The sequence below is a fragment of the Hypomesus transpacificus genome, chromosome 2, assembly GCF_021917145.1.
Source record: "Hypomesus transpacificus isolate Combined female chromosome 2, fHypTra1, whole genome shotgun sequence".
NCBI classification, from domain to species: domain Eukaryota; kingdom Metazoa; phylum Chordata; class Actinopteri; order Osmeriformes; family Osmeridae; genus Hypomesus; species Hypomesus transpacificus.
This window is the reverse complement of record NC_061061.1, coordinates 5,587,003-5,604,905: the sequence shown is the minus strand read 5'-3', so window position 1 is coordinate 5,604,905 and position 17,903 is coordinate 5,587,003. Positions and strand designations below refer to the sequence as shown.

General features: G+C 41.3%; 2 protein-coding genes across 3 annotated transcripts in view; one reads left to right on the top strand and one right to left on the bottom strand.

The window, feature by feature from the left end:
* Window positions 1–1,115: 1,115 nt before the first annotated feature.
* On the top strand, window positions 1,116–15,997 carry fbxo32 (F-box protein 32). 2 transcript variants are annotated; one of them, XM_047036411.1, is made up of 9 exons: window positions 1,119–1,370; window positions 1,801–1,916; window positions 2,074–2,123; window positions 2,224–2,316; window positions 5,899–5,992; window positions 6,497–6,681; window positions 7,214–7,396; window positions 14,555–14,698; window positions 14,842–15,997. In XM_047036411.1, the coding sequence occupies exons 1-9, from the start codon at window positions 1,258–1,260 to the stop codon at window positions 14,929–14,931; spliced, it is 1,068 nt and encodes a 355-aa protein (XP_046892367.1). In that variant the 5' UTR covers window positions 1,119–1,257; the 3' UTR covers window positions 14,932–15,997. The 2 variants fall into 2 exon arrangements, with proteins under 2 accessions (XP_046892375.1, XP_046892367.1); XM_047036419.1 differs by lacking the exon at window positions 14,842–15,997 and having other exon boundaries at window positions 1,116–1,370; window positions 14,494–14,698.
* Window positions 15,305–17,903, bottom strand: part of prelid3a (PRELI domain containing 3A) — a 65,052-nt gene continuing 62,453 nt past the window's right edge. Inside the window, exon 7 of the mRNA XM_047036431.1 lies at window positions 15,305–17,819. The gene's annotated coding sequence lies outside the window, so the exon portion shown is untranslated. The remainder of the gene's footprint in view (window positions 17,820–17,903) is intronic.

Here is a 17,903-nt window from a genome sequence, read left to right as displayed (position 1 = left end):
TCACGGGAACGCGCAAAACTAAGGGGAAGGGGTATGGGGAAGGGGTAAGGGGGAGTATTGGGATTCGGCCTAAGTATGTGTGCATGTGACCTTTGACCTTTAATTTTGAACCAGAATAATCCATTGGCTGTCCATATACAAGGCGGTTAGTAAGGCACCTGCTCTGGGACTCCAGTTATGTAGCATCTGGCTGATGAGGCACTGACACTGCTCATCTGCTCCGCAGTCAGATACCAGTGGAGCCACTTAGAAGCACAACTTATAATACTTTCAATTAGGCTACGATGTCATAAACATCAGCAGTGAGACAACAACAACAAACCAACAGCACTACCTCAAAACTGTCTATATTTGACACTGTTTCGCCTGCTTTGTGTTAAAACTTGAATACGGTTGATCGACACTTGAAGACTGCACTGAGACACTCAGTGTAGAGTCAATTTGGTGTTTATTAGATAGGCTACATGATATTCTAGGATGATTTACATGAATTCAAAACATTTTGTATTATTATTTATCAGCTCAAAATCATATATCCAATAACACAATGTGACTGTGGCAGGTCATTCAGATATTATAGTGTAGGAGATACCTTAATGAAGGATTCTGACGTTCCACTCTCTTTTCCACATCCAGTGAGTAAACAGATACTAGTAAATGTCTTCATAACAAATGTGATACAACTTTGACATATGTGGTAGGCCCACAGTCCAGACAGGCTTTCTTATCAAGTATACAGTACTACCATAGTTAAAGTTTCCACTGTGAAACTCTGCTCTCTTGCTAAATCCTGAGAAGAGTTTGGACTTTATTTTAAACCTCAATGATGCAATGATTCAGGGGATTCTCAGAAACGAAGCCTTGACTGATATATTTTTGACTTTAGATGAGTTAGAAATAGATAGGAAATGCTTTACTTGGAGAACTGATCAAAAGACAGAATGAGCACTTTTAACTGGGTTAATGAATACGACAGAGAATGTTTGCCCTCAAACGGCATAGGGTGATAATATTCCTTCACTGGGCAGTTTTGCAATACTGAAAACGATAAACAAAGCCACGTGTTGAGGGATAGTTTCCAAAGAGGGCGGACCCAATGTATTTCCGGATTCTTCGCTGTAGGATATAAGAACAGCTGCGTATGCTGAGCATCAGACGAAACGTTCAAGACAACAGAGCAAAGGGATACATTTGAACAAAAAGCGGTCTGCGCTACTGTCATACCTGTAGAATTTTCTCAAGACTTTCAGCTTAAACATGCCTTTTCTTGGACAGGATTGGAGGTCGCCTGGACAGAGCTGGGTTAAAACAGGAGGAGGATGGAAAAAAACATCAAATGAAGAAAAAAACAACAACGTTTCAGACGAGAGGTCAGTAAAGAGAATACAATTTTGTGTTTCACGTACGCGTGCGTCATCACATTATTAAGGAGCAACTCGACATCGAAAGTTTCATATAACCACAACCATCCAAGATGCTTTTATCATACTTAAGGAAATCGTTCTGCCATTTCTGCCAAGACTGCTATGGTGTATTTATTTTAAAACCAAAAGTTACCAAGGGTTTCCACAACCCTGTGTGTGTGTGGAATCATCTGCATGGGAATCATTGTACTATTCATAACAATACAACAGTGATGCTAGTATTAACAGAATTGCAGCCATATTTAACATACCCGTACAAATAACAATCGATGTATACTTTTTCCCCCAATCAAGTTGAACATATTTCAATGTAATGTTAAACAAAAAATATTTACAAAAGCTTTATAGATGTTGAAAATGTAAACTTCCTCTCCAGCTACTGCAAAGTAGAGAAGGAGTGCTTCAAGGAGAATCTGCTGTTGACCATTAATTACGACATGGCAGCCAAGAAAAGAAAAAAGGATTTAATCAACAACAATTCCAAGGTTCCCTGTAAGTGTAGATGCATAACAATCCCACAACACAATTCAGCAGGGACCCTAATTAACATAATATAAATATGGAAATTATAATACAATAATTTTATAATGCATACAAATAATAAACTTTTATATGGAATATTCAATATGTTTTCAATGCCTCACTTTAGATTTCCACAGAGAAAAATGGATCTATGTTCACAAAGGAAGCACCAAAGAGGTAAGACGATTTTCCTATAAGATCTTTCTCAATATTTTATCTCTCTGGCCTGTACCCTGGACTACGGGCAATGATGAACTAACTCTCAATTATCACCTAGCGTCATGGATATTGTACGCTGGGAGAAGCCTTCAACCGCTTGGATTTCTGCAGCGCCATCAAAGACACCAGGCGATTTAATTACATTGTTCGGGTAAGTTCCCTCTTTTACCCCGTGTCAGGTGGCACATCCTCTGTGGGAGGGTTTAGTTAGCTTTATCAGTAAAACTGGGTGAGCAGAGGCAGCAGGAACAAGTTAAAGTGGAGCCTCAGGGTGGGTTGGCTTTTTGCAATGCCCTTATCACCTCACTACAGACTAGAGGAGATGTTCTGTCTCTGGTATTGGCTGAGTGTGTGTGTTTGTTTGTGTGTGATGCTGTGTTTGGTGGTTTGTTGATCTAAAGTTTCTAGAAACAATGTATCGGCTATCCAAAGGTTTGTTCATTTAAGCAAAGTTGTTCACCTCTCCTTATGTAAGATTGTAGCATCCCTTGTCAATACATTTCTGTTATCTTTAAAGGGGTGATTGACTTTTTTGGGAGTATTTCACACTGTTCCTTAAGGTCTCCAAATTGGGTATGTAACATTGGTTGGGCTGAAAATGGCTTGGGTGCTGTTCTATGCCCCCTGATACATCCAATGAAATTTTCCTGGGAAAAATCGCTAGTGTTTTTTCCTTTTATGGTATACTCATGAATATATAGATGAGCAGCGCACTGATTGGTTGGTTTTAAACAAGTAAAGCTGCAGAGCAAAGATGCAACATGGCCTACAGCACTCACTTAAACAACGAAGGTGGAGACTTTTTAAATAAAAACGTACAAATAAATCTATTGTGTCTACACAACACTGTTTTCAACAGATTGACTAGATATCATTTGAAATGATTACATTAGTTGTTTCCACTTCTGTTGTCGAAGCAAACGGGAGCGCCTTAGGTGGGTAACGTTAGCACTACAGCTTTGCAAACAAACTATCGTGATTCAACTCGGCTTCAGTTAGCTCTAACTATCTTGCTGAAAAATAGATCTGGCCAAACATGCATCTTGAATTGTAGATTTACATGACAACACAGGTTATTTATTTGAATGAAACAGTCAGGAACATGAAATAACGTTATCCCCATTGCCAATAAACTAAGCAAATCATCACACATTCTACCAATGCTATTGCGTAAGCAAGCTAAACTAGTTTACGTACCTACAGTCTAGGTGTTTTCGCTATCTAGCTGTTCTTGCATTCCTTGCAAATCAGCGTTAATAAAAAGCAGATGAGCTAGAGTCAAGCTATTGCCTCAACGGGCATGGCTGATGTTTTCCTATACCGTAGCGTAGAAGATCCCTGTGCGGTTCGACCCCCAACACATTTGCGCGAACCATTTCACCAAGGACGGTTTTGAAAACTTTGGACAATGTAAAGCAGAATTTGCTACAAAACTGTTGCTGAAAAGAGGTGCGTTCCAACCTTATGTTCAACAGAACCGCAACCTGTAGTATGATTTTTGTCGGTAACAGTTATTAGCAATGCTAACGTATCCTGTATCTAGCACCTGCCTTTCTCCAGTTCTTTCAAATAGATAATTTAGACAGGGGTTAGCAATAGGCTAGATTCGTTTCCTGGCAATTTTTTCGGAACCTTCAGTTCTAATGCCGACTACAGCTAGTCTAGCTAGTCATTTTCTAAGTAAGGTATGTTGATGTGTTTAGAAACTAATTTAGCGTTCTACCTAAGCTAGATACAGGAGATGTTAGCATTGCTAATAGGCTAACTGTTAGCGACAAAATCATACTTACAGCTTGCGTTTGTGATGAGCATACGTTTGGAACAACACCTCTTCAGCAACAGCGGCTTAGCAAATCCTTCTTTAAATTGTCCCAAGGTTTTCATTCCAAACCTGTCTTTGGTGAAATGGTTCGATCAAATTAATAAATGAGTGTCGAACTTCACAAGGATCTTCTCATAGAAAAACATCAGCCATGCTCGTCGAGTGGTTCCTTGGGAAGATTATGAAGTGTCAGCATTCCCAGTACAGCTTGGAACACTGCATTTACGATGGTCCAATTTCAATATACTTTAAAAACTTTCAAACTTTCTCCTTTGTTGTTAGTGTGGAAGTACACAGAGCAGCGCGCAGCTAAACTAGTGTCTAAGATCCTGGACCAGAACACCAGAGGGCTGGTCTGTATGTAAATGTTGGGGCGTGACAAAGGTGATGCGGAATTTGTGACATCACAAATTCCACTTTCTCGAAACCGATGGTTTTACAGCTGCAGTTTCAAGGCCCAGCCCTAATGAAACTAGACTTGAGTTTACTCAGTTTCTCTAAACACCTCTACCCATTAGGCTCCCTACACCCCCCCCCCCTTACTGGATGTGCAATGTTTGTAGCTGGGTCTCTGTGCCTGTGGAAGACTGAGACAGTGTTGTATCTCCATGCCTACATTGGGGCTGTTTCATTTGAAGAACAGCAAGGTGGGGATGTCAATTTTTAGGACTGTTAGGATTGTCCCTGTGTCCAAACAAAGCACTTTGGAATACATCAGCTCACTCGATATCCTTTACCAACCTTTAGCAACTTTGAATATTTCTGCACCAAATAATTTCTGCACAAAGTACCCCATAGAATGGTCATGGTTGAAGACTGGCTTTTTGTGTAGGAACAGAGCTGCAAATGCAGGGTGTCAGAGGTACAATGGCGACTGTAACATTAGACCTGGGTCTGGATGCATTGAACCCAAATTATTTATCCCTGTCCTGATTGCGTAGTTGAGGTTCTTCTCAGTTACACTGATTAGGTTTTCACTATTAGTCAGGGCAGAACATATACACCGTTACTGTGAGGACACGTTATAAAACTTGGTGTGGCGTCATACTGCGTCTACAGAGTTGGCCTTTGCAGTGTACTATTGGAAAGTGCATTACATTAGCCAAGTGGAAGTATAGTGCTTGCTCGATGGCTAAAAGTAGACACATGTCCTAGCCTGCTACTCCAGCTCAACAAAGGCACAGGCTCGCAGACTATGCCACTTGATGGGATGAGAGGGGCTTAAAAGAGGGGGAGGGCGAGAGGGTGGTGAAGGAGTGGAAAGGGGGCAGAGATGGGTGGGCCGGGGGTTTTCCAAAGGGTGCTGACAATATTTTGTCACATGATTGGGGTGGGGGCAGTGTTTCTCCATGACAACTTTGTTGTTACATGCCATGCATGCTTGCTAGGGCCCTGGGGGCTCATAGTTCACACACCCATGCACACTAGAAAGGCCCCCCCAAGCACCTCATGTTATCTACTTCAGGTGTTATACAGTATGTATAGTACGAAAACTAACCTGAGACCTACCGGGATCCTACATATATTTATATTGGTTTCTTTGTGAATAACAAGCAAATAAATGCATCTCTAGGCTGATGGTCTGATCAGGAATATTGTGCTTCCCACCCAGTGCATCTCCAGAGAGTTTTATCCAAATGGAGAGGTTCATGGGCGTATCTAGCCCTATTTTGGGGGGGCTGGCTCACAGGAAAAATAATAGTTTTATCTAGGGGCTTAGCCCCCCCAAAAGTGGGAACCAAGATTCGCCCCTGGAGAGGTTCCAACCAGCTACATGGCCATCGTTAAAGGCAGCTATTTGTTTAGAATGGAGCCTAGAAGAGAGAAGCATAACAAGTGGTAACAAATGGTGGAATGGAAAGTCTCAGGGTCTGACTGCTTGATATTTATGTCTCTGTTTCTCTCTCCTAGCTGCTGGAGCTCATAGCCAAATCCCAGCTCCCTTCCCTGAGTGGAGTAGCTCAGAAAAACTACATGAACATCCTGGAAAGAGTAGTGCAGAAAGGTATGCTTTCTCCATCTCTTTAAATTTCACTTGTCTCTCCTAGAGAAAGACTTAGCATCATACCGGCCATGTTTTCTCCAACTTTAAAGAGATGGTTTTATGTTAGATCCAGAATAGCTGCAATAGTTGCTGCAATGACAGAGAGATTATTACTTTTGTAACAGTCCTTTTTTAAATTGAGAAAAACAAACACATTTTATTTTTTATTACATTTTTCAAATAAAAGAAAAGTCAACTGGCCCCTGTCCCACACTGTGTATAATCTGACTAACGGTGCGTGTCCACTACAACGGAGCGGAGCGGCGCGGAGCGTCGGCTTCCAATCCATTTTCAGTGAAACCGGGCGTTGACGCTCGCATACGCTCCCACAATGCCCTACACCAGTGTCAACGCCCAGTTTCATTGAAAATTGATTGGAAGACGATGCTCCGCGCCGCTCCGCTGTAGTGGACACGCACGGTAAGGCTCGGACTTCAACAAGTGTTCCATCTCTCCTCCTTCCAGTACTAGATGACCAACAGAACGTGCGTCCCATCAAGGAGCTGCTCCAGAGCCTGTACATGTCGCTTTGCAGCCTGGTCCAAGACATGGGGAAGTCTGTTCTGGTGGGAAACATCAACATCTGGGTCCACCGCATGGAAAACATCCTGCAGTGGCAGCAACAACTGGACAACATCCAAATCAATAGGGTGAGGACACTGAGAGTAGCTGGATCCATATTTAGCTCTGAAAAGACCACTGCACCCTTTTCTTTAATTAAAAAGAAAGTTGTGAAGGACAATTTTGAGTGTAGAATAGAAGGGTAAAATTGGCAGCGGCCTCTTAAATTTTACCCATCAATTCTTCACTCAGAATTGTTCTTCTCAACTTTGAATTGGTGCAGTGGTCTCTCAATGTTTTTCCAGAGCTGTATGTCATCAGTGGAGAGGTATTCTAATGAATCCATATGAAATCCATGATTAATGTTAAACTATGTTGCTTCAGCTGGACAACATTCAGATGAATAAGAGGACACAGATGTACCTTAACATGTTGAAGGTTGCAGATGTGCAGATTGACTGCAAGATCAAAGGCTGATTTGCAAAAAATCTGAAAGGGTCCCTGTGTGACAAAAATTCATAGATCTAAAAAATCTATTTAATGGAATATAAGAAACACCCTACACCCATTAAAGCAGCTTTGTAGTTTTTTGTGACCCAGCACATTTGTGTGTTGGACCAGCCTGTGTCCTGTGGGATGAACTTGACTGACCTGCCCGCCAGCCTGCAGCTGAACATCATGCAGTGTCTGTCGGACGGACGGGACCTGGTGAGCCTGGGGCAGGTGTGTTCAGACCTGGGGACCCTCACTGAAGACCGGCTTCTCTGGAAGAGTCTCTGCCAGTACCACTTCACAGACAGACAGGTATGCTGATAGTGAGAGACTTTGATGACATCATCTTAGGGCCGGGCGATCAATTGATAAAAAATATTATCGAAGTAGACTGAACACTAATTCTTTTTCAATGATGTTGCTAATGTCAATAGAGAATAATTAGGAACAGCAATCCATTTAATTTCTGTGATGCAGCAGGAAGTTGCGGGGAAATGGTATACGTCCACTAAAATACACTGAGCACCTTGAGTGGAGTAGCTTATTTTAATCGCGGAGAATGAGTCTTGTTGCCGAAAACAGTGGCAGCGATAGCCATGGCGAGTGAGCAACTTCCAATGACTAAATGATTGATTAAAAGGTTAGTCTTCTTCAGTTATTTGGAAGTGGTTCGGCTTTTGAAATCCAACAAAGAGCAGAGCAATGTTCGGTGCAAATTGTGTCGTAAACAGGTGGCTACCAAGTCTGGTAATGGCCTACGACCAGTGACGTTCGGTGGTGTCAGTAAAAGGGTAGGCACTGAGTTATGAAAGCCAGATTACCTAATTCAGTGGTTCTCAACCCTGTCCTCAGGGACCCCCTGTCCTGCATGTTATTGTTTAGGCTAATAGGCTACGTCAAAACAGTACGCACAAGCACACATTTCCAATTTCCAATCAGGATGACATATCTAGTAGTACTATTCTGAAGGCCAATATATATATATATATATCACTCCTATTTCCAAAAAACGGACACATGGGAATGCCCTACGAGCTCTCGTCGAGTCCCGGAGAGCTTGACTTGCCCTACCTGAATATCCTAACTATCCGTCGTCATTTCGGATAGTTACGGATACCCCCTTGGCTGTGATTGGTATTAAGAAATGCTTGCGTCAGGGGCGGGGTTGCCGTGATCAACAAGACGAACGAGTCGGCATTAATTCAACCACATTTATCAATTCAAAATTAACCCCCATATAGTTTCTGACTCACCAATTGGTAGATTATTTGTACATAAAATCCATCCGCCGCTCTTTCTTCGTGAAGACGTCGATCACAGCGTTGTAAAATTTGTCTGTACGGGCCTTCAGTTTGCAGTCTCTGGCTCTCAATTGACAGAATGGCGAGGGCTGAAAGACGTGCTTGCCCGGTCCGGTTTAGACTGTGTTTTGATCCATTTCAGGGTGGAAAATGTGCGCTCCACCGAAGCTGTAGTAGCTGGTATTGTCAAGACCAGTTGCAGCAACTTTGTTCCTTCAGGAACTGTTGCTTCCAAGTCGTATTCTTTTAAAAAGTCAAAAAGCTGTGTCGGTGATTTGCCCCTTAGTTCTTTTGAGCCATACACCCCACAAGATCACTCTTCAACCTGACAAAGTTAAAGTACCTTGCATACTTTGACAGCTTCTCCAGTTTGCTGTCATCAAACTGTCGCAACATCTCTTCAAACCTTTTGCAATCTACCAGTCCAATGAAATCCAGATCGGAAAAGTTATCCACAAACCTGGTCTTCATCTGAACATTGACATTGTCCAGAATGCAGTAGCAGATGCGAGCGCGTTCTGTTTTGTTTGACAGCCCGTCTCGCGGTGAACAAGTTTCATCACATCTTTTCTCAAAATGTGCATGAAACCGGTCAAAATCATGTCGCTTGCTGTCCAACACTTTCATTGTGTCCTTGATGCTATTACAGCAGAATCCGATATCCATGGTTTTGGACTGAAGGATGCTAAAGAGAGCATCGTGAAATTGAAGATTCCTTCAAAAGCCATCATCAGGAAACGGGTTGACCGTTTTGAAAGCCACAACTCAAACCCAGCAGCCATTGCCAATGTTTCACCTCCCAGTTGTCGGGATTGTCGCCGATTACTTTGAACATGACACGTAGATCTGGAAGGTGAAATAAAATCCTTTGGACCAGCCTTGAGTTGGAGCTCCACCTGGTTGCTGCTGCTCTGGGGATGTGGTGTTTGACAGTCTCATCCAGGAGATGGGTGCGCTTGGATGATTTGCTTAAAAAAAGCAGAAAGTCCCTCAGCTGTCTTGAAAAAGGTTCTGCACTCGGGGATGCATTTCGCAGATTGGGCTAGAACCAAATTCAACTTGTGTTTGTAGCAATGCGTAGTTTCGGGCACCTTCTCTTTAACCTTTGCCTGCACCCCATTTAGCTCTGAGGCCATGACAGAGGCTCCATCGTATGTCTGTGCAACCAGTTCATCGTAGCAGTTGTATTTCTCAAATGTGCCCAATACGCGCTGCGAAATAGCTGCTGCTCTCCGGATGTTGCCAACATCATCAAAGCCAAGAAAGGCTTCTTTTACTTCACCTACACATACCTAAAGTACAACAACAGATATTTGGGCTTTCTTTGTCAATCAGTCGACTCGTCCACCTCCACAGCAACAAAGGGGGCTGCATTTATGTCACTCCTAATGTCAGCGAGGAGCACGTTTGCCACTGAGTCGATCAGATCATTTTGTATTCTGTTAGATGTTCCAGAAAATACAGTATATGTACATAGATGTCTAGCCAACCTCTCGTCTTTCTCAGCTAGCACATCCAGCAACTCGATGTAATTGCCCATATTGCTAGAGTAAGCGCTTTCATCATTGCCACTAAAAGCAAGCTCTTGCATTGCAAGGAAGCAGGTCGCATTGGTCAGATCCTTCAATACCTCTCGGTTTTCCTTAACCTTTTCATTGTGGGAGGTTATATTCAGCCTCCTTTGCTCAAGTGCAAGGTCGATCCGTGATTTACCAAAGGTTTTCAGCGAAATTTGACATTGGATGTGAGCTGATGACTTTGCATGCTTGGTTAAAACTGCGGGCAGGTTGTTCAAATCAGTATCCTGTTGAAGTCCAAACAGTCTGACTTGTTGAAAAAAGCAGGCAGGGATAGCAGTAAAGCCGTTGAGTTTTAGCACAGCCACGTAGACTATCTTTCTTTTCATATCAGTCCGTTTGAAATGATCTGACCATTTTTGGTCCCTTTTGCTGCAGCAGTGCATCTAAGGTTGGCGTATGCCTCACTCTTGTTAGTAACTCATTTTTTGCATTAAAATCGAGCTTTGAGAAATTTCTCAGTTCTATGATATCGGCAGATCTGTCATTTTTTGTCAGATGCTGTCATTTTGACTTTGAATTTCGCGGGGATTACGCTTAGCTGGTGTAATGATGTTAGCTGCGCAAATGTCCAGTAAAATCTCGATTTAAATTGGTCCATGTTTGATACGTAACGTAGATGACTACTGGCATAACATATTTTCGTGCAAAGGCGCAGAGTTGTGCCTTTCGACGTACAAGCAATTTTTTTTTGCTTGCCGTCCGCAATGAATGGACAGTAAAAGCAACGCTTATTCTACATTTATTATTATTATTTTTTTTATTATGCGTAACTGCTACATTTGTCATCGTAACGTATAAAAATTGGAATTACATACATATTACATATATATATATCACAAGAATGATCAGTACAAATACACGTTTTTATTAAATAAAATGATTTAATAAACATTTTTACGTTTTGAATTTTGGCAGGGTAGGCATTCCCTACCTTGCCTACCCTGACTGCACGTCACTGCCTACGACAAACCTTTTTTTACCACCTGAAGCAAAACCACTTGTTGGAACATGCAGAAAGTGTGTGTTTGCGCCAAGGTTTTGACAAAAAGCAAGGTTTTAAAAAGCGTAAGTTACTTGACCCCAGGTACGTGCTCCTTCGCCGCACATTTCTCTCACCCCGCGCTGCCTAAACTTTATGCAGAGTGTAGGGAAATTTGAGGAAGAGACTTGGATTACTACGGATCTGTGTTCTGTTGTTTTAATTATTGTTATCGAATGGAAATATAAATATCTATTGTGATAATCTTTTACCCATATTGCCCAGCCCCACACCATCTCTTTCACACACACACTCACACTCACACACCAAGTTGCTGGTATTTCTACTAGTCCTCAGCAGGGGCGGTTTTAGCTACTTGGAGACCCTGGGCAAAGAACAATTTTGAGGCCCCCCATAAGCCGCAAACCCCCAGAAAGAACCCTGTGTATATGTGAAGTGAAGTATATACTGCACTTTTAAGCTATGAGCATTACGTTGCGCCTGCCCAGACACACTTACGTGGCGGACAGCTTGGATACCGATCTAACTAGACAACATTTGCAATCTAGGTGAACACTCAAATTATTTAACCTATAGACCATAGCATTACACATATCAAAACAGAACAAACACAACAATAGAACTTCAAACAATTCTTATTTAACTAAACTAATGCCCTTAACTTAGTAGCTTTTCAGCTTGCATTAGGGCATTCTGGGTACCAACAGCAATGCATGAGTATAGGCAATCTTACAGCATTGTGTAACACACTTCGGTTGTGGATGGTATGTCCAGAAATAAAGCCAAGTCACAAATTTAGTGGCAGAATCCATTGTTATGTCTACAAAATTATTTTAGATACAGTTTAAGTTTAGCTAGCTTACAAATCCTGAGGATAGCCTACTGTAGCAGACCTTTCTATGTGACAACGGACAAGGGTGTTTTGTCCCTCCGGAGTTGCCGTAGGCTCGATGCAGAAATTATTACGTGAATTCAGTGAGGGCTGTTCGAAGGTGATGTCAAGAAAAGCAGTGGTAAAATACAAGTTATGAAAAGAGACCGCGTCCGTGTCTTATTGTCCACACGATCATATGTATCTAAAACAAACTTACAAAGAGCTCGGTTACACTACCAATGTTGAATTAGTAATGTTGTTAGCGATGCTAGCGTTATTTTGCTAACTAGCCTATAACATTTCACTGGGTTTTGCAGCTGTTTGATTAACTGAAATTATTATGAAATGTTATCTTCTACTAGCCATTTGCCTACTTTAGCAAGTCACTGTATTTCCAAGCCCTGATAATTTAACTAAGAGGACACAGTAAATAATTCCTCTTTCAAGTAATAAGCACCCGTTCAATCATAGACACTCCACCACATGACAAATTCTCCTGATAGAAACTTCATGACCTGAATCATATGTTCCATGCAGGATTTAAGATAAAGTTTAGCTATAAAGAATAGAATTGCGTTTTCATGCTTGATTTGAATTCTCATTCGTTTGCAATGACTAGTGTTTTATTTAATTAATAAAAATACTATGTGCCGAGGCCCCCCTGGTGGCCGAGGCCCCGGGCAACTACCCGACTTGCCCAATAGAGGGTTTTCACGGACGTCACATTCTGGGCAGTAACCCGGATGCGCGGCCATCTTGGAGGCACTCGATGTAAACAACTCAACGGAGTACAACGAAAATAACGTAAATTCTACACTCTTTGGTACAACTTTAGCCATGTCTAAACGACTGAAAAGGTCACCAAAACGTGTCCAAGATAATAACATGTAGGCTTATCTTATCTTATGAAACTAACTTAAATAGTGTACAGTGTACATAGCAAACTGGGGGTCTTTGAAATGAAAAGAAAAACACTATTGAGTGTCACTTGGCTACACCTTGAGTATTGCAATGATATCATACAGTTATGGTTAGGTTGATTTAAGACGCTATTGCATTACTTACTTTGGCCTTCCCAACACAACGGTCGTTGAGAACTTGATACTGCATCTCCCTCAACCATCTACAGACCATCTGATTGTAGGCCTCCAAACCTTTGTAAGCTTTAAGGTCTTCCGCTGTATATGGGCTCGGCGAGAAAACCAGGTAGTTCACAATATCTTGATATCCGACTGAAGGCAGAATCACAGGGTCGTCACAGATCCAAGAAGAGGGAGCTAACTGGTAGGGATCTGCACCGCCAATAAATCCAATTTTCTCAACATATCAACGGTTTTCTTCCGGTCCAAGGCCTTCCCTGTATGCCTTTGGATCTTGGACACATTTTGGTGACCTTGTCGGCCGTTTAGACATGGCTACAGTTGTATCAAAGAGTGTAGAATTTACGTTATTTTCGTTGTACTCCGTTGAGTTGTTTACATCGAGTGCCTCCAATATGGCCGCGCATCCGGGTTACTGCCCAGAATGTGACGTCCGTGAAAACCCTCTATGGGATGCACCGCCTACGGTGGCCCTGAAGTGCAAATGACACCCCCTAATATGAGTACATCCCCCAAATGAAAATACTCCCCCCCAATACGAGTCAACTCCCCCCAAATCGGATGACTTGTTCATCTCCCCCCAATACAAAAACGCGCTCCCCCCCAATACGAGTCAACTCCCCCCAAATCGGATGACTTTTTCACCTCCCCCCAATACAAAAACGCGCTCCCCCAAATGGAAAACGACATTACATTAACTCAAAAACACATTACATTAACTCTGAACGGAAAGGGTAGGTACTACACTTTAGTGCTGATTGGATGCAGTAGGCTAACTGACAAGAAATAAGACATTGATTGACAGAAGTACAAAATGCAATAGCCTGATAGAGTTACGTGCACCAGGACATTTATTTGGGTATCGAAGCATGTAGCATAGGCTACGTATGCAAAAGCATAAATTGCAGTGTTAAAGTAAACATCGATAGCCAAACAACTAGTCCACGTAACTCTGTCATTAGCATGAAATTAATCGTTTTGATTGGAAGGAAAGAGGAAACATTAATGTTGACAATTCAGAGTCATTACACTAGCCTACTCTTTATTTTAATCAGGGTCATTCCTATGAAATAATCCTAGATCTGCTGTTAACGTTTCACAATATAAGTAGCCTATGCACACGCTAAAAACGCAGTTGAAGGAAGCAGGACTTTTCAGAAGAGACTAGTCCACTACAGAAGAATGAAATGCCACAATGACAGAGTAACGTGGACCAGGATAGTTGTTTGGCTATCGATTTATACATTTAACACGAAATACTTTTGCCTAAGTAGCCTACTATTTGCTACATTCTTCGATAGCCAAACAAATGTTCTTAGGCTAATGGCTTAGGCTAATAGGCAAATGTACTTAGGCTACTCTGGTGCACTTAACCCTGCCAGGCTATTGCATTGTGTACTTCTGTCGATCAATTCTTCTTGTTAGTTAGCCTACTGCATCCAATCAGCGCTAAAGTGTAGTACCTACCCTTTCCGTTCAGAGTTAATGTAATGTGTTTTTGAGTTAATGTAATGTCGTTTTCCATTTTCAGATTGTGATATACTTGTTTCACAGGAGTCCATGTAAACCGGAGGGTCTGGCTCATCCTTTACCACTCCTCTGTCAACCTTTACAGATCCGCAAGCGCCTGATCATGTCAGACAAGGGCGGTCTTGAGTGGAAAAATATGTACTTCAAGCTGTGTAGGTGCTACCCACACAGAGAGCAGTACAGTGACACCTTGCACGTCTGCACACACTGCCACATCCTCTTCTGGAAGGTACAGACCCCAATCAGTTTTTTGATTTGTTTCATCACCATCTCCCTGGGTTAAAGGTATATTAAAAGGGCCCTACAATATGCGAGCCTTAACCACTGTTCCTCTCTGCCTGTCTCTCTTTTTCCTTCCATACCTGTTTCCAGGATACAAATCATCCCTGCACAGCCAACAACCCAGAGAGTTGCACCATCTCTATCTCTCCCCAAGAGTTCATCAACCTGTTCAAGTTCTGAGACATGAACAGCGGAACCTGACTGATGGATTGTACATACTGTACATACTATATTATTGTTGATTTCTCAAAGGATTCCTGGACTGACCGACTGTGGGGAGTGGGACAGGGGATGTAGTTAAGTACCTGCTCAAAGAGCGGAGCATTCTGGGAGCTTTTCAGCAAGAAATGAAATTAATATCGTAGAGAGTGTGAAAATAGAGATACAACATGGTAGCAAAAGAAAACAAAGGTACTGAAGTTGATAGTAGGTTAAAGAGTGGTTCATGACTGTTTGATTTGTATTTAATTAGAAATGTTTTTGGGATACATTTTTTAATTTCTTGGTGGAACATTAACTTGAAATTAAGCCAAAGGTATTTGATCAGTATTTCAAGAGTTGAGAATGTAATTATCGGGTGCTCTGAGAAACAGGATTGTGTAGATATTGAATAGATTAAATAGGTGATAGGAGTTACCATTTTGATACTCATTCATAGGATGACCTATCTGTTCTTAATGTCTTTTTTTGCTTTTTCACTTTTATACGTTTTGATATCTAAAAGATAGTTTATGAATGTGTTTACGTTTTCATAGCTGTAAGGAGTTACAACAGTATCACCAAAGATGGAATAGAAATACAAAATAATAATGCTGTGCCTTTTATATTATGACCGATGACAGTTAACTAATATAGGCAGTTTCACAGGTCACGATATTCGGTCACATTGTTTGATAATAACTTAATTGACAACCTAAGATGTTACTGTCTCTAATTCAAGTTCTGAGACAAGATGAAACTTTAATAGCTTGAATAATTTTAAGATGTTTATTTAGGGCCACCTGCATGACGGTAACTTTTTCACCCAAATTTTGTTCTGTGTTCTCATGTTCATGAGTATGACAGCGAGGAACTAGATCTTAAATGGTGTAATATTGACTCAAACCCTCCCTCTGCTTTCACGTTGAGAAGGCAAAGGACATGCTGTGCAATTGTTGTGTCATATCTGATAAATAAAACCTTTTAGAAAATACTATTAATGAGGAAATTGCTCCCAAAATCGCCAGTCCTTTACGGTCATATAAATTCATATTTTAGGTAAACTAAAATATGAAAAATAGTTAAATAGCAGAATAGCTATTTTATTAGGTACAGTACACCACCAAAAATGATCTCATCCAAGTATGAGAAATACTCCAAGACAAACACAATTTAAAAGACAAAAATCAATTTCATTATGAAAAAATAAATTATATTTCAAGTTCATATCTTAGAAATATTTGAAAGAAAACCAGCAGATGATATGGTTTAGAAAAAGTTAATGCCCTTCCCTCCTCCCACTGTCATGGCCAAGACACTTTAAAGTTGTGTGATTTACCTGACGTTTGCTTGCTCCTCAGTGTTAAAAACCCTCCACAAAAATATAAGCAGGATTGCTATTTTTTTTTTTACAAAATGTACTCAATTATTTCACAGTACAAAAGATGTTGTACATCACCTTAGATGCCATAATGTGGTAAATGTTGACTGATCATTCCATCAGTTACTCCTAATAAACCAAGATAAGTAAAACTCTAAACTTTACATACTTTTTCATGTCAGGACCAGGATAGCTCTCAGGTAGTTATCAGACCAAGAACATGCAGCCAACCAACCAACCACAGTCATGCTTAGTTGTGTCTGATGGCTCAATATTGGTGCCATGAAATGGTTTATCAAATAAACAATTGCAAAATAATTCCACATACTGACTAGGAGTCATAACTAAATAGATACAAAGTGATTTTCTATAGTAACTGTTTCCACATAATACTGGTAAATCAATTGAGGCAGCACATGGATTTCAAACTGCAGTATCTCATACTGTACCACCTTTATCGTCAGGGTTGGGGTCCTTCTCTGTGGTGAAACTCTGACACACATGTATGACCTTCAAAACCATTTTGATATCTGTGGCGTTCCTTACTACAAAGCTGCAGGGTTACATAGCGGCTTTTTCCCTTTAAATTAGTCTTTGAAAGTGTTTTCCTATCTACTTATTTTACTATCTACACTCAAATGAACACAGCCTGTTATGTAGACCTGTCTGGTAACTCAAGCTCAGATTCTGTTTCATTTAAAAGGGAAACAACATGAATGCAGGGGTCAGATGGCTGAGTGGTTAGGGAATCGTGCATTTAATCAGAAGGTTTCTGGTTCGATTCCGGGCAGTGCAAAATTACATTGTGTCCTTGGGGAAGGCAATTCACCCTCGGGGGGAATGCCCCTTTACTTACTGTAAGTCGCTCTGGATAAGAGCGTCTGCCAAGTGACTAAATGTAAATGTACTTGACCAGGATACATCTAAGGTTATACATTCATATATACCCTCAAGTTATTTACATGCAAACACGTATCTGGTGTGGAATGTTTCAATTAAAGCCTCTCTCTTGGTTCAATAAAAGGACAGAGCCATTTCTCATGATCAGGGAATGTCATGCTTCCAATAAGTGACCATGCTTCCAATAAGTGACCATACTTCAGAGACGCACAGTACCAAATGAGTAACGAAGAATAAAGATCTGTAATGGCTGTTGGTCTCTATGATACTGTTTAATCTTTTCAAAACACTGACTGTTTGTTTACCCATATTAACCGTTGCATGAAATCTGCAGTTTGGTGACTTGGTTGCAGATATTGTTTTGTGTATGATAACGCACAAAGAGTCCAGTACACATGTGGAGATAGAGACCCAGTTGTGCTGTACTCCAAGGTGGAGTTCAGAGCACATGGTCAAACTGAGTCCCAGCAAGTGGTTTGGTACAGTTGTCATCCATGATGTCTTGAGACCCTCTGAACAGGTGAGTGAAGATACCAAGTTGCTAGAAAGAGCTGTGGGTCTCTGATGGTGTTGTTGTCCTCATGGCAGCCTGATGTTTTAACAGATAAAACATGTGATTACATGTGACACAAACATACACTGAAGCCCCCACACACCTAATCCAGTGCACAGA

What these genes read in the sequence shown, in the direction of transcription:
- fbxo32 (XM_047036411.1), top strand. Translation starts at nt 1,258, where the DNA reads ATGCCTTTTCTTGGACAGGATTGGAGGTCGCCTGGACAGAGCTGGGTT. An exon ending in CAACAATTCCAAGGTTCCCT is followed by an intron (nt 1,917 to 2,073) that starts GTAAGTGTAGAT and finishes GCCTCACTTTAG; the next exon opens with ATTTCCACAGAGAAAAATGG. An exon ending in GCCACATCCTCTTCTGGAAG is followed by an intron (nt 14,699 to 14,841) that starts GTACAGACCCCA and finishes ACCTGTTTCCAG; the next exon opens with GATACAAATCATCCCTGCAC.